At 32.5% G+C, this 16,261-nt stretch overlaps 1 protein-coding gene across 7 annotated transcripts in view; it reads right to left on the bottom strand.

The window, feature by feature from the left end:
• The window catches only part of ABCC9 (ATP binding cassette subfamily C member 9), a 186,713-nt gene that overhangs the window by 154,495 nt on the left and 15,957 nt on the right, over positions 1-16,261 (bottom strand). For all 7 annotated transcript variants that reach the window (XM_074194290.1, XM_074194293.1, XM_074194294.1 and 4 more), the window contains exons 3-6: positions 14,251-14,392; positions 11,336-11,457; positions 8,886-9,052; positions 7,566-7,808 (exon numbers count right to left, since the gene is read on the bottom strand). In XM_074194290.1, coding sequence (XP_074050391.1) covers positions 7,566-7,808; positions 8,886-9,052; positions 11,336-11,457; positions 14,251-14,392 — 674 coding nt within the window. The remainder of the gene's footprint in view (positions 1-7,565; positions 7,809-8,885; positions 9,053-11,335; positions 11,458-14,250; positions 14,393-16,261) is intronic.

Below are 16,261 nucleotides of genomic sequence, written 5' to 3'. Positions count from 1 at the left end.
ATTTATTACTTCTATGTTTTCTTCTATCACTCATTCAATATTTAGGATTCATTTTTAAATCTACATGTGGATTTATGTTTTTTTCTGCTTGTGCTTCCTTAGTACTATTTGTATTATATCACAGTCTGTAAAGGATGTATTTGTTGGTTCATGGTCAAATTTTTGTAGAAGTTCCATCTTGATACTAAAAACTATAAATATTTTAGTAGTCCATTTGAAAGACTCTATAAGACTTTTAGATTTAAATTTTAGCTCAACTTTTTTTTCAATTTTATATTTACTCTTCTTTATTTTTCTTTATGTATTTATTTTCCAATTACATGCAAAGATAGTTTTTGATATTCATCCTTTTGCAAACTTTTGACTTTCACATTTTTCTCCCACTTCCCTTCCCATACCCATCTCAATGGCAGCAAACAATCTGATATATGCTGTAATGTACAATTATATTTAACATATTTCCATATTAGTCATATTGTGAAAGAAATAGAACTAAGCAGGGAAAACCATGAGAAAGAAAGAAAAAACACATAAAAGAAGTTTTTTAAAAAAGTGAAAATAGTATGTTTTGCTCTACATTCAGAATCCATAGGTTTTTCTCTGTATATTGATGGCATTTTCCATAACAAGTCTCTCAGAATTGTCCTTGATCACTGAACCACTGAGAGGAGTTGTATCCATCATAGTTGATCATCTCATAATGTTGCTATTAATGTATACAATCTTCTGTTTCTGCTCACTTCACTCAGCATCCACTCATGCAAGTTTTTCCATGCTTTTCTAAGGACTGGCCACTCATGATTTCAAAACAGTAGTACTCATGACATTCATATACCATAGCTTGTTCAAATATTCCCCAGATGATGGCTATTCCCTCAATTTCCAATTCTTTGTCACTCCAAAAAGAGTTGCTGTAAATATTTTTGTACATGTGGTTTTCTGTTTTTTATTAGATTGAATCAAAATTGAAAAAAGTGAGCCTCAAATTTCTTTCTACTACTGAATTATAGACATCTTATTGTAATTCAATTTTTGACTAATAAATTTAGATGCTAAGACATTAGGAGCAAGCATATAATTTTAATATTATGCTTGGTTCATTATCTAATCATAATGTAGTTATCTTGTTTATCTCTTTGTTACGATTTTTTTTGTTTTTGCTTTACTTAAAAAATGATTTCAATTCCTGCTTTTTTGTATTCACTTGATGAGAGGTAAATGTTAATCTATCTCATTTTTTATTGTGTTTATGCCTTAATTTTTTAGTTGTATATCTTGTGAGTTACAGATTGTGAGGTTTTGTTTAAGATTCACTGTATCACTCCCTTTCATTTAAATTGAATTATTTAAAGGGCGGCTAGGTGGTGAAATGGATAGAGCACGGGCCCTGGAATCAGGAGTATCTGAGTTCAAATTCGCCTCAGACACTTAATAATTACCTAGCTGTGTGGCCTTGGGCAAGCCACTTAACCCCATTACCTGGCAAAAAAAAAAAACCCCAAAAAACAAACAACTAAATTAACTTGTCTAATACATTCAAATTTAAAGATATTTGAATTACTTTGAAATTCATATAAGACACTTAACCCCATTGCCTTAAATAAAAATTAAAAATAAAATGGAATTCATATAAGGGAAAGGGTGCAGACAAAATGTTTATTTTTTTTATAAAACTAACTCACAACAATTAATGGGATGGCAAAGAATGAGATGGATAGACAGTATTATGGAAACAAAAAAATGAATTTGGACAAAATTAAAGAGATAGTAGAAGATAAAAGGACCTGGAATGTTATTGTCTATAGTTTCATACCTGACTGAACAACAATGGGATTTCGAAATTGGGATTTCCTCTCTCTTGCTCTATTAAGATAGTATTTTATTTCATCAACTATCTTAACTTAATCTACTTAAAACAAGTTTATTACCACTAATTCTCTTCCCTTCTCACCCTTGTCATCTTTCTCTTTACTTTTATGCCTTTTCCTAATTTTGAAGTTTTGTATAACATTTTTGAACTTTCTTCCTTTTGTCTAGCTATTTTATCTTCCTTTTTAACCCTTCTACTCAATGTGCTTTGTTTGTTAATTTTCAATTTCATTTTTCATGCCTTTTTTCTATAATGGATTTTTTCCTTCACCCCCTTCATTATTCATCTTCTTTTTCTGTCTATTCTAGACTTTTATTCTTTGATTCATGCCCTTATAATTTATTATTCCTTCTTTAATCTCTGAATTCTTCATGAAATTTACTGTATTTCCCCATGTATAGGACATACCCTTTTTTGAAAAATTTGGGGTCTAAAATCTGGGAGTGTCTTATACAGTAGTTGTAGATTTTTTTTACATGTATTTCCCACTTTTTCATGCTTGTTGTCTTTGCACTCACTGTTTCATATTTGTTGCCAGTATATTAGATTAAGTTTTGCCATGTTCTGCCCAGAAATGCATAGGAAAGATTTTTGTACAGTGTTGAATTCAAGTTAAAAGTGATCCAGTTTGCAAAAATGAGTGGAAATCATGCTGCTGAATGTCAGTTTTGTCCTCCTCCAAATGAGAAAACAATCTGGGACTGGCTCTGGAAAGAAGTAACCCTACATGCCAAGACAGAAGAAGGCCATGAGAGGCAAATGGAAGTCTGAGTTAGAAAGGAAATGAAGAGATGGACTGAAGAGCAAAGGGCAATTAGAATTCCAGAGTCCACAAAGAAGGTTCAACATGAGGCAAGAATTGCTGATGAAAAAGAAGTTACTGATTTCAAAGGAGGACACAATTGGTGCTTCAGGTACATGAAACAGAATGGACCAAGCATGCGTCCATGCACAAGACTTGCCCAGAGAGTGCTTGTGGTCAACCATAGCCCACAGCACAGGCAGGATAGCAGTAAAGCCTCTCCTAAGATGTTGATTCATCATCAAATACAGATGAGGACAAGCTAGTGGAAGGGAATTTTGACAGTGATGAGTTGTATGAATTTTATGATGAATAAAATTTGAGTTCAAGAATTTTATGTAATACATTTTTTTTCAAATTTCAGGCCCCCAAATTAAAGTGCATATTATACATGGGGAAAATATGGCAAGTGTTTTGACCTCTCTCTCCTAAATAGTTTCTACATAAAAAATCTTGTAGATCTTGCTTACTATTTCCCTTTATTCTGTGGTGCCTCACTCAGAAATATTAATTCCTGCAAGTGAAATAGAGAATAGAATTATGGAATTTTACTGTACACCTAATCAGATATTTCATTACTACTTTTTTTGTTTCCTCCATAAAAATTCTTCCTATTTGCCATGAAATCACTTCTTCTCTAAATCCCTCCAACTCTGTTGGGTGTCTGTTGCTCCCAGAAGCCCCAATTCTCTGTCTCCTAAGATAACTATAACTATAACTATATAAGACTACACTAAGTTCCCTCCAATTTGGTTATTTAGCAACCCCCCCCACCAGAAAAAAACACTACATTACCTGGAGGTGGGGTATTGTGAGGTTTAGTCATGATATCTCAGGTCTGTTTTCCCATTACTTCTGACTTCCACTTTCATTCTTATCTTTTTTGTGTACTTTTAAGGGAAAAATGTCTTAATTATTTCTCTGATGTTCTTTATTTTGGTTGACCTTGGTTGCTGTATTTGTATAATATTAGTATTTCTGCTATCTACAATGTTTGAAAAGTAAATAATTTGTTCAGATCCAATTTTCCTTATAGGAATGTTTTAAAATTCTCTTTATTTGACAGCTTTTTTTAATTCAAATTTATGCTAAGGTTTGACCTTGAGTTGCAAGGTACTCTTTGGAAATATTATTGAATTCCCTAATGCATTTTTCTGGTTAAGTGCACAATAATCCAGATTAATTCGAATTTGTTTTCCTTTATAATTGAAGGTCTTTCTCCTCGTTGCTTGCAAAATTTGTTTGTCCTTAGAATTGTTAAGTTTAATTTTAATGTGTTTTTGAATTTGCAGCATAGAGTAGTACTTTTTTCTCCTGGGAGGTGATCTATGATTTATTTTAATTGAGTTTTTCCCTCTATTCAGAAATTTGGGTAATTTTCTTGTGCTATTTCTTGAATTCAGGTGTTCAAGTTTTTGGACTTATGTTCTTCTGGAATATTTATGATCCTTCAAGTGTCTTTACACATTCTGTCTTGAGTATTAATATGTTTTATTGGTATGGGAATCATATTTTCTTTTTTTATTTTTCTCTTTCCAGATTGTTCTTGTCTTCTATGTATTTGCATTCCCAAGCAATTGTTCTTTTATTTCTTTAGTGAGATTTCCTGTTGTTTTAAGTTTTTCTATTCTACTCTAATATATTCTTTTCTATTATAATAATAGCTAAAATAGCATTCATACAGAGCCTACAATGTGTCCAGTACTCTGCTAAACACTTTATACATATGATCTCATTCAATATATATTTACAAATATTTATACATATGATCTCATTTAATATATATTTACAAATATTTTCTCATTTAACCTCACAACCTACTATTATTATTCCCAATTGCATAAATTGAGACAAAAAGAGGTTAACTGACATATCCAGTTTCTGAATAATAAGTTTCTGATCTAGTAAGTTTCTGATACCAGATATGAATTCAGATCTTCCTAACTTCATACTGAGCACTCTGTCTACACCGCTCCATCTTGCTGCCCCAATAATTCTTCATATTATTATGCTTTTAGGCACAAATCTGCTTTTAAAGTTCATTCTTTTCAAAAACTTTCAGGAATAACTTGCTAGTATCCTATGCTCTCTTGAGAATGCAAAAGTTCTCTTACCTCATCAGTTCTTGGTTCATTTTCCATTGTCATCCAATATCTATTCATAGATATCTGAACTTGATTAAAGGATTTAGAGGTCATATTCTATTCTATTATGAATATTATCCTCCTTGTTATTTCATTTACTTAGGTTCAAGGTCTTTTACTGACTTTTTTCTAAGAGCTTTGGCAATTACATCATTTTTTTTCCCTCATAGCCCCTTGTGGTTTGCTTTCTGGCTACTCAGTCTTTAATGACAGTTTCCCTGGGGACCAGACTGGAAAAGTCATTAAAACCTCCTCTCCTACTATGCAATACATTTTTCACTGCTCTCACTATCTGCCACAAGAGACTTCTCAGGGTTGACAAGACTGACCCCATTTTGATAGTGGTCCCCTTTCCTTCAGCTTAGTGTATCACCATATATGTCATATAATCTGGCAATCTGCCTCAGTTCCTTCTGTTCTTCAATTCTTTAGATGAATACTTTTAAAACAAAGTACATTCTGCGGTTCGGTCCTATCCAGGGCAAGCTTTTGCCTTTTTGTTTCTCTTGCACTAGTAGAAGCGGAAGAAAAGATTGAGTTTTACTGCAAACAACTGCAGAAGTTTGATGATTGATGGAGGCATGGGTTCTAACAGAACGTTTGGTGGATTACTATTGGTATTAGTTGCTATTAGTTCATCAAGATTTTTTAGGGTTGTTAGTGCCTTTGAGCAATTTTGAGAGGTCTTGAGAATTGTGAAAAGTATCTAGTCTGTTGGCCACAAGACACAGAAGTTCCAGAAACCATGAATTCTTGAATAAACTAACCATTCCCTCCTATTCCTCCTTCTAGTTATATTATAAGAATTGGCATACACCACAACTTTTTGATTATTTAAGAATGACTGCTAAATCACAGAATCAATATATTTCAAAGTTGGAATAGAGCAACCCATATTCCAAATGAGCAAATTCCAATTTGCAGGTGTGGTTTAGGGTATATGCACCTTATTAGGAAGTTAATATCAATAGCATATAGTGGATGTTTAAACAGTCATATAAATAACAATTCTTTACTTCAATATTAGTTTAAATAATCAAAACAAAACAAAATGAGAGATAAATTAGATAAATCTTTTTCAGAAATAATTGTACTAGGTAGCCTTTATTTTACTTTCCAGCTCTAAATTTTTTTTTAATATAGCTTTGTGAAAATTTCAAAATCTGATATTTTTAAAGGTCCTCTCTGGTTGTGAGAACTGGGAAAAGGCCCTGAGGAAATATTTTGGCTGATCTACAAAGCAATATGAGGCAGGGATCTAGATGATACACTTTAAAAGTCACAAGATGACAGGATTACAAGGGACTTTTCATAGATTACCTAGCCTAGTCCTATTCCTATTCATAGCCAGAATCTTATTATCTACAATAACCCTAACAGGTGGTTATTTAGTCTTTTTTTTAGGTAATTGGGATTAGGCAACTTGCCCAGGGTCACAAAGATAGTGACTGAGGTGGAGCCCAAACTCATGTGGAATCCTGACTCCAGGACTGATACTCTATTCACTATGCCACCTACTTGCCCCTCACTATATCTTGAAGATCTCTGAAATAAGAGGTTTTTATCTTCCTCACTACAACATATTATAGGAGAAAAAACTCTGGACCTTGCATCCAAATTGTAGTTCTGTTTATTGACTACTTAAGTCACTGGATAAGTCACTAGACTTCCCTAGCTTCAATTACTTCACCTTTAAAATGAAAAAAGATAAACGTGATTTCTAAAAGGCCTTTCCATTTCTAAATTCTAGGATAATGCAACTGATTCTACTTTTGGAAAGATGTGATCAGTAGGACCTTTTTTTCCCTTATACTGAGTTGAAATCTACTTCCTTGATTTCTCTCCTTTGCCTCAAAGGAGCAAAGATCATAGATTCATTAAAGTTCTTCTACCCTCAGGGTCAAGAAGAGAAAGCTCAATCCTCTCCGTATGATTATTTTCAAGTATGACACTAACTTTTACATATCATACTGAATGAATTTATTTCTTCATTTAATAATTTTAAAAAACATTATTATAAGAATATATATAGAATCTCCTTTCACATAAGATTTGACAATATATAGAAGAATTGAAACACAAGCATGTGTATATCCTACAAACATCAAGCTTAATTTTTTCCTCACATAAAGGGCTGATAGTATCATTTCCTCCTGTCCAAAGAGAAAAGAAAACACATCTTTATATTTTTCATGAACTGACAATTGAACAACTTAATTCTTTTCTCCCACATTTGCCCTTTAAAGTATTAGGGAATACTTGATTCAAGAGAGACATTAGAAATAATAGAGCTCTCCTGTAAGACCTGAATCTTTGATGTCTGCTACAACAGTGGCATCAAATTCAAATAGAAACAGGGGTCACTAATCTGTACAAAAATAACCTTGTGAGTTTCATATTGACTTAGTTTTAAAATGTAATATTAATTGCTTTATTATATTTTCATTGTTTGTTAACTATTTCCCAAATACTTTTTAATCTGGTTCATGCACAGATGATGAAATTGTTTCAACCCTCTTCTCTGCAACATCTCCAATTATCTTCCACTTGAAGATTTCCATTGAGCTACTCTATTTGGCATGAAATGCAATATGTCCTGAATTGATTTAGTGAATAGTGGGACTTAACTTACTGAGGATATAAGAGTAAGGGTATCTACATGTCATCACTTATAAGTTTGTGTAAGAAGCATTTATCTGACCACTCACTGAATTCACAAGAATAGAACATGACTGTCAAAGACTCTTACCTTTTGCTCTTCATATGCATCCTTCAGGCATACATAATTTGTCATTGCCCTCATTGCTATAGGTAATTTTCCAATTGCTTTCAAATCAATAGGTTTTTTGTGAGCTGATATAATAAGTGTGTTCATCCACCAGTATGTGGCCTTTGAAAGCAAATTCACAAATGGTTGAAGAAATCTCACACCTAAATCTTGAAGATCTTCAGGAGGCTTTACTTTTTGAGGCTTCATAAAAAATACATATCTCTATAAAAAGAAAAAAAAGAAAAACAGAATGTTAAGTGATCCAAATTCCTTATCCATCTATCACTTAGATTAAAAATATTTTATATTTGCTACATTTTTTAAAGCAACTTTTTCTTGGTTTGGGTTTTGCTTCTAGGTTTTGGTGGTGGTGGTGGGTTTTTTTGGAGGGGGTGGGAGAGGAGTGAAGAATTCCTGGTATATAAACATCATAACAATTGCTATAACTTAGAATACAAAGAAAGTTATCTTTGACACTGAGGCAACTAAGACAGTGTGTCCAACCTTTAAGTTTTCCTGGGTCACATCACCTAACAAAATCTTGTCAAGAGAATGCAGATAAAATTTAATATTTATTTAGGGCTACAATGTAACCTATATAAATGTGTATAATAAAATGTAAAATATAATTAAAAATAATGAGTATAATAATAAAACACTGACTTTTAAAAAATATGTCATTTTTAATGTAAGTATTGTACCTGTATTTCTGATACCAGTGCATCTATATTTGGTTTGTGAAAATTTGTAGCTATACAAAGAATATTTTCAAAGAAGCTCTTCTGAAATTTTTGTTCTATTTTTATTTTTTATATGTCTCAGATAGGAAAAAATTTGTCCAGATTTTACAGTCCAAATCACTGAGTGGTTTGATCTTAATCCATTGTTTTTAATTACCCATTGTATATCTTTCCTACAACTAGGTCAGAAGTGCTCTATTGAAAATTCAGCATTTTCAAATTATATATAATAGTAATTCACTTTAAAATAGTACGCAGGAGTTGGAATTCAATTCAACTAGGTTTGATTTATACTCTGTCCAAGGAATTATATAACAGAATCATCAGGTGCACACTCTATATGTACTACACAACACAGTCCCTGAGGACATGGTACAGTAATGTAAAAGCTTGCTTGGTCCTGAACTTTGTAAATAATTCAGTTTTTCCATGAATATTCATTTCTTTCTCTTTCTTCTCATTTCCCCACACACACACACTCCAGCTGCAGAATAACCTGATTATTCTGATTGGTATCAGAGCTATATATAAAATGAAACAAAAATAATAAAACACTTACTCTAACTCGAATGACATTGATCTCCACAGCCATCAATAATCCATTGAGGATGACCATCATTCCCGTGATGCAGAATCGAAGTTCAGATACTCCCAAACCAAGCTGACAGTACTTAACTAATTTTATTGTTTTTGTGATAAAGGCCATGACCCAATAAAGAAAAAGGGCTAAAATCCAATAACAAAAATGTTAGAATCCTAATTTTAACTTCATAAAGTTTTAAATGCATAGATAATAATTTTTAATAAAATGTATTCAAACACTGAACTGGATCTGTATTCTCCTCAGTAGTCCCACTAATGCAGATTACAAACTATCCTGTATGGTTCTTCTCTTCCCATAAGCTTACCAAAAAGAATCCAACCAGTGTCTTGAGAATCTTCCTCACTTTGTTTCAACAATGTAACTATGCCAAAGTAACAGCTAAGGAATTGTTGCTTCCCATTCTTGCCATGTAAGCAGTACAATTTCCTTTTAAATCACACATTATTTTAGTGACATCTATTATATCTCACTTCACCTTTTTATTCTTCAATATCAACTCATTGTAACCAACTAATGTCAAATGTGTCTCTAATCCTAAAGCTCATTTTTTAAAATTATGATATTATAGAAATATTTTGTTTCTACTTAATTTTATTTTATATAAAAAATAACAGGTCATTATGATGATCACCAATCAATCTATAAATGCCTTGAATTTTAAAATGATTTCAAAAATCTTTATTGTATAATTATCTCTATCCTTACTTTTGAATATGAAGATCAGGAATATATTTGAGCAGATTCAGATAAGACATTTAGCATAGTCAAGGATGATTTAGCATTCCTATGAAATTACTTCACCTTCTAGCATCCTTGTATATTTTAAGAAACTCTGATTTCTTAAAATACTCAGAAACCTGATCTCTGGAAACTGCTTTTCTGTAGGAAACAGATGTAACAATCCCTCTGCACTGGGAAGATTTGTTTTAAAGATAAATGGGATAAAAGCCTATAACTGAAGATAGCCTGCAATAGTAACACAGAGAATGTGATAAATTGAGAGAGTTCTAATTTAGTTCATTTACCACTTGTTGATAAATCATCTTGTTGCTATATAAAAAATGTCAACCAAATATAAGATAAATCCCTAAAATTAATCCCCCAAATTTTATTAAAAACCAACTATGTCCCAGTCATAGTGATAATCATTGGGGATGCTTTTAAAATACAAAGAAAATGAGATCTCTGAAAAAAATCCACCTAGAGAAAGGGCACTAAAGAGGGGTTTAATGGATAGAGAGCTGGTCTCAGAATCAGTAAGACCAGGGTTCAAGTCTTACCTCTGACACACCATGGTTGTGTGACCCTGGGCCAGTCACTTAACCTCTTTGTGTGCCAGGCAATTCTCTTAAAGCTAAAAGTAGCAGAGAAGGTGCTGAGCTGCACTGGTAGACCAAACAGGACCAGACAAAAGAAGAAACAGATGTGTGAAATCTTCCTGATCTTCCTGTCTTCTCTTAGTGCTAACAACACCCTTTGCATTTGAAAGAAAGTATTTTTTAAAGTCCCAGACAATAGGTTCAAGAGACATCTTTCCTACCAATTTAAACTGTTTATGACAGAGTACTAAAGTTGTGTCATTTTAAAGGTCTCCTTATAGATAGATCCTGGTTTCTATATCTGTACTACTGAAAATAAGATTATATGTTATATTCAGACTTTTTTAAAAAGCTTAAATTAGAGGAAAGATATGACATATTTAATCCAACATAGTACATTTGTCTCTATAAACAAATCTAATAGTTTTATCTTTTAACCCTGGTAAAAAGACTGGATAAAGCATTAGGAGATCTGAGTATAAGCTCTCACTGTTCATTACAATGCTAGTACTTAACAGGGTAGGATTCAAATCCAATTCTCTCTTGATTCCAAGTCCAGGGCTTTTGCTATTATGTCATACTGCTTTTATTTGGTATTATCTATACTTAATGCTAATATTCTAGGGGGTTATAGCCAAGAGTTTCAAGAAGACACAAAGCAGATGTAAAATGAAGATTGAATAACAAGAATCTCTGCCTGCTATATATCCATGAATATAACATAACATAAAAGAACATATTCCTTCTGTTAAAATAGAGAATCTGAAAGGAGAATAACAGGAAGCCTGTCTTACTTTCAAAAGTCTCAAAAACCAACCTATTTAGAACAATTCTTCAAGTTTTGAAAGGGAAAATTGAGTTGGTGAGTTAAGGGCAATTTTTAAATTAAGTATTTTACTGAAAACTTTTTGGGTAACTGTAACTGCATAAAATTTGCTTTGTAGCTGTAATTAAATTAACTAATTTCAATAGATAAAATTTAACTGAGTTTTTCCTATTGATTTTGAAGTACTGGGGGGAGGAGAGAATGATTTTTTAAAAAAATAATTACTTAACTTACCTTTATTTTAAAAAAATCTCACTTACCTAAAAGCAATTTGGGAAAATTTGATGTTTCAATATTGTGATAATAAACTATTGATGTAGTAGTGGCCACAAATCCCATGACAGCAGGCATGAAGAGATGAAGATGTCGAGATTCCATTTCTCTAAAAAGAACAGTGAAATACCAGTGCCCAAGGCTTGTATTGCTAATTTTTTTTCATTTGGCTTCGCTAGGATTCATTTTGAGCCTTCTTGAGATATACCTATATATCCCCTGATGAGTTGCTGGATAATAAGCAACTCTCTGGATAACAATAAATAGATGAATATAATTTCAATTTACAAGCTTCCTCAGCCATGGTATCTTGGCAATGTGTTTTTTATTTTTAAATCTCTATTATCCTACTTTGTATTAACATATCCATTTTCTAGCATCCTCTGTTAATTGTACCATTTCTATCTTTATTTTATCTCCCTAAGGACCTGTTTAGTAATAACAGCTTGCTCTATGTTTTAGGTTTTTTTAATCCAGTCCAATACTTAAAATAGTGTTGAGTAAATAGTATAATATCAATAAAATTCAATGGGTGATTGATTTCAAACTTGCACATTGCCTTTAAATCTCTGTGTTTATTCAATTTATTGTACAATTTTAAGAATGTGAGTTAACTGAGTCACCTCACCAATCAATGGCATTGGAACTAGATGCTGCAACAGGATGTCTGTTGAGATTGACTGAGGAGACTTGGGCAGACCCTGTGACGTTCATATGAAACCAGTAAAATAGATTGGAAATGGGGATTTGGGCATCTTCCTAAAATGGCAAGCCATTTTAAACACTCCCTGAGAAGGAACTATTTGCAAGAAGGAGGAAAATTCCAGCCTTGGCCTTGATCTCTTTTCCCTAAACCTGAGAAGGACGTCATGAACTTCCAAGAGGCATGTGAATGTTATTCTCATAATCCTTTTGGTCCTAGAAGCTTCTTCAGATAGTTGATACAGTGAAGAAAGGCTGCATTAGGACTCTAGAAAGAATACTGCAGAGAAACTATATCATGCCTAAAGAGGACTTCAGGAACACACTCACAAAGGACAGAAAGGGTCTTCTAGCACCCAGGAGATATGAATTACTCCTTGACCACATATGATCTCTAAGACTGAGTCCACTTTATAACTGACATAAAAGCGTTATAGACTTTTGTGTGTAAGTTTTATAGCAACTGTTCTAAATAGAACTTTCAAAAATAACCCTTTCAAAAAGCTAATTAAATCTGACTGACTAATTGCTATCAACTGATGATCATGGTTTGTGCAGGGGAAAATATAAAGGTGAGGCATTGTAAGTTTTAGAACTAGTAAACCTCCCAATTCCTCAAGACTACTTCTAGAACCCTGAAGGGAGATATAGTCTTCTTGTCCTAGGTCTCAGTCTGGCAGTAGTGAAGTTCTAGAGCATATGCTACACAATATGTCAATTAACAAATCTCCCAAAAGCAAAGCTTCTTTGAACAAAGTCAGTGTTAGCAAAGAGACAGCTGACCGTTGACCTCATTTCTGAATAAAATACTGAGAGGACAATCTCTAAGAGAGACAATGGTCCTATCTCAAAAACAAATGTCTACAGAAAAAGTAAGGTCATGGACCCAGTTAAGATAAGGTACTTATCAAGTACTCTTGGTTCTTGAACCATCTGATCATTTGTGAATGTGAAGGGGAAACACAGTCTAGAATGCAGTCATGGACCAGGTAGCCCTTGGTATGAATGGTGGCATCCTAAATATTCTAAACTTGGTCAAGGAGTGACATCCTTATGCCTTTACCTCTTCTGACAGTGGCCTAATTGGACAGTATCTTTTTGTTCATTCCCTTACCAAAAATGTTTGGTTAAAGTTTTAGAGGTTTCAACTTGGTTAAAGTTTTGGAAGTTTCCACTTTACCCTCTTAATTTCAAAATAAACAGACCAAGGGCTAAAATTCATTGGATGTTAATACGTTTTCAGGAAGTAGATTTGGACCTTTCTTTTTAATAGCTTTAAAATTATGCTCATAATAACCAAATAGCAGATGAAAGTTTTACTATATGAAATTAATGTTGTATACAACAGGTAAAAATTTAGTATTTTTACAACCCAAAATTTAACTGCTATAATAATTTTTAAGAAATAAGTCATTATTTTCAGGGTTATAAGAGAGCATTCACTCTAGACATGATGAAAACAATTTCATAAAATGTTATGGTCGAAATGTAATTTTAGAAAGCTTTTATGACTGGTGTAAATGTGTAAATCAGATCATTTTTCTGAGTTATTAAATTGCATGCAACTTTTTCACTTGAGAACTAAAGATGCAGAAAATAGAAATGTATGAGGTATATGGAGGGCAAATATAAAAAAGGCAAATGAATCAAAAATGTTACATCACTTTCAGAGAGAAGAAATAAAGAAATACATAGTTTGCAAAGACCTCTAAATGCATGCATGCTGTATACAAGCATGAATTTTTTTATAAAAAAGGAAGAATTATATACTATAGTGAGTAGGAAATCAGAAAAGCGTTGAAATGGGTGGCAAATGTTCAAATCAAATATGTACTTACATAAATTACTAAATAAATCATGTCCCTTAGGGGGCAGCTACATGGCACCATGGATAGAGTACCAGCCCTGGAGTCAGGAGGACCTAAGTTCAAATTCGATCTCAAACACTTAATAATTGCTTAGCTGTGTGAACTTGGGCAAGTCACTTTAACTCCATTGCTTTAAATTTAAAAAAAAAAGGTAAATAAATCATGTCCCAGGAAAAAAAGGTATATTTGATGCGAGGGAATGATATGATACTAGTGTTACATCTGTGACTCCTTATGAAATAAGACAACCTTTTTTTGTAGGCATTTAGCTACATTCTACATTTCTATATCTTCTAGAACATTACGATATTGTTAGTTAAATATTGACTTACCCATCAGAAACAATGCCCTCAGCTATTTCACAAACATGCACAAATAGCAGAGCAAATGTAAGAATCCATCTCAGATTATGACCAGGGAAATGAAGCCATGTGTTATGATGAATTTGTACTTTTGAACTTTGACTTCCCCACCCTTAAAAAGGAGAAAAAGGAAAAGTTTAAAGAATAAAGTTAGAAAACAGCATGAAAGTAAAATGTAGCCAATTGCTTATAAATTATTTTTATTTATACTTTTATCTGTGAGTATGTGGATTTCACATTTATCTCTATTAACTTCCTTTATGCTACACTTGGATGAGAGGACAAGAAAGTATCTCACCAATGATAAATAACATTTCCTTCACATTATAAAAATTTATTAATTACTCAATATATGTAAAGAAAAATATTCCCAAATTCTGATCAAGATCTCAGATCCACTCATTAGCAAGGAAATTTAAGAATATTGTATACTATCAATGATGGATGGAAAAATGTTCTCACTTAGGAATCAAATTATCTTAGAAGAAGAATTAGGTCTTTCTAATAATAATTTATAATAATATAATTTAATTAATTATGGAATATATGTTATAAATCTATCAAGTTGGGAGTTGTGGAGAATAGTGTATACCTTATTTCTCCAGGTGTTGTGAACAGCATTCATTTATCAGAAATAATAAAGATGATCAGTTCATTATGAAGATCAGTATAATAATAACCAATAAAATCATAGCTTTATAAAGCATCTACTATGTGTCAGTACTGTGCTAAGCACTTAACAGATATTTCATTTTGCAGCAACCCTGCAAGGTAGTTGCTATAATTACTCCCATTTTACAGATGACAAAAATTGAGTCAAGCAAACTAAAATGTATTGCTAGGATTACAAAGTGAGTAAGTTTTCTCGAGGTCACATCTGAACTCAGATCTAACTCACTCCAGGCTCTATTCACTGCGTCAATCAGTACCCAAGTCAACCTTACTTAATGTTTGCTTGCCATTTTCTTAATACCATGTTTAAGTTAATGTCAAATTTCATGTTAAAATGTCCATTTCTTATGAAAGAAAAAAGAATTCCATTGTAGAACCCCACTAAATACTAAAAGTTAGCATTTCACATAGCATTTCACATATCTACTGTCACCTTCTAGATGGAAGTAAAGTACTTACAGTCTTTGAGTGGAAAGTTGGCATGATTTTAAACTATAACTGTGATAAAATAATTTTTAAAAGTCCAGAGATACTGTGCAGGAAGCAATTACTATATCAACAAAGAAATGACTCTAACATTAAAATATACTTCTTGGTTTTCTCAAAAGTATTTTTATTTCTATATACTAATTACAATTTTTTTTTATTTTTTAAATTCACCTCAGACTTTAAATTCTTGAAACTAGAGAAAAATATCTGCTAAATTTCCTCTGCAAATTTCTGAGTGCAAAGCATAAGAAATGCACTTATTAGTTTCCAAATTTGAATATTAATAGTACTTTTAGTAACCCATGCAATAAATACTACAGCTAGCTCTAGATGAAGACATCTCATTCCTTCTGACACAACTATCCATTTCAGTACACCAAGAATTTAAGCATTTCATTTAATTATATCATTGAGACTTTCTTTTAAATTCTAATTTTTATGATGGGGTAATTTGATCCCTAAATGAAAGCATTTCTCCATTTGACATAAGGACAGTGGAAAATACTTGGATTTCCCTAATTATAAAGATCTCTTGAACTTTAACCATGAATTGAGAAGGCTTTTTCTGTTGCTGCTGCTGCTGCTGCTGCTGCTACTACTACTGCTTTTGTTGTTATTGTTGTTATTGAGCCATTTCACTAACGTCTGACTCTTCATGACCACATTTGGGGTTTTCCTGGCAAAGATGCTGGAGTGGTTTGTCATTTCCTTTTCTAGATTATTTATAGATGAAGAAAGTGAGGTAGCTCCTGACCTGCCAGGATCACATAGCTAGTAGGTATCTAAGACTAGATTTGAAACCTTCCTAACTTTAGGCTCA

Source organism: Macrotis lagotis, chromosome 7 (genome assembly GCF_037893015.1).
Source record: "Macrotis lagotis isolate mMagLag1 chromosome 7, bilby.v1.9.chrom.fasta, whole genome shotgun sequence".
NCBI classification, from domain to species: Eukaryota; Metazoa; Chordata; class Mammalia; order Peramelemorphia; family Peramelidae; genus Macrotis; species Macrotis lagotis.
Note: the sequence above shows the minus strand (reverse complement) of the source record. Positions and strands in the feature narration are given on the sequence as shown.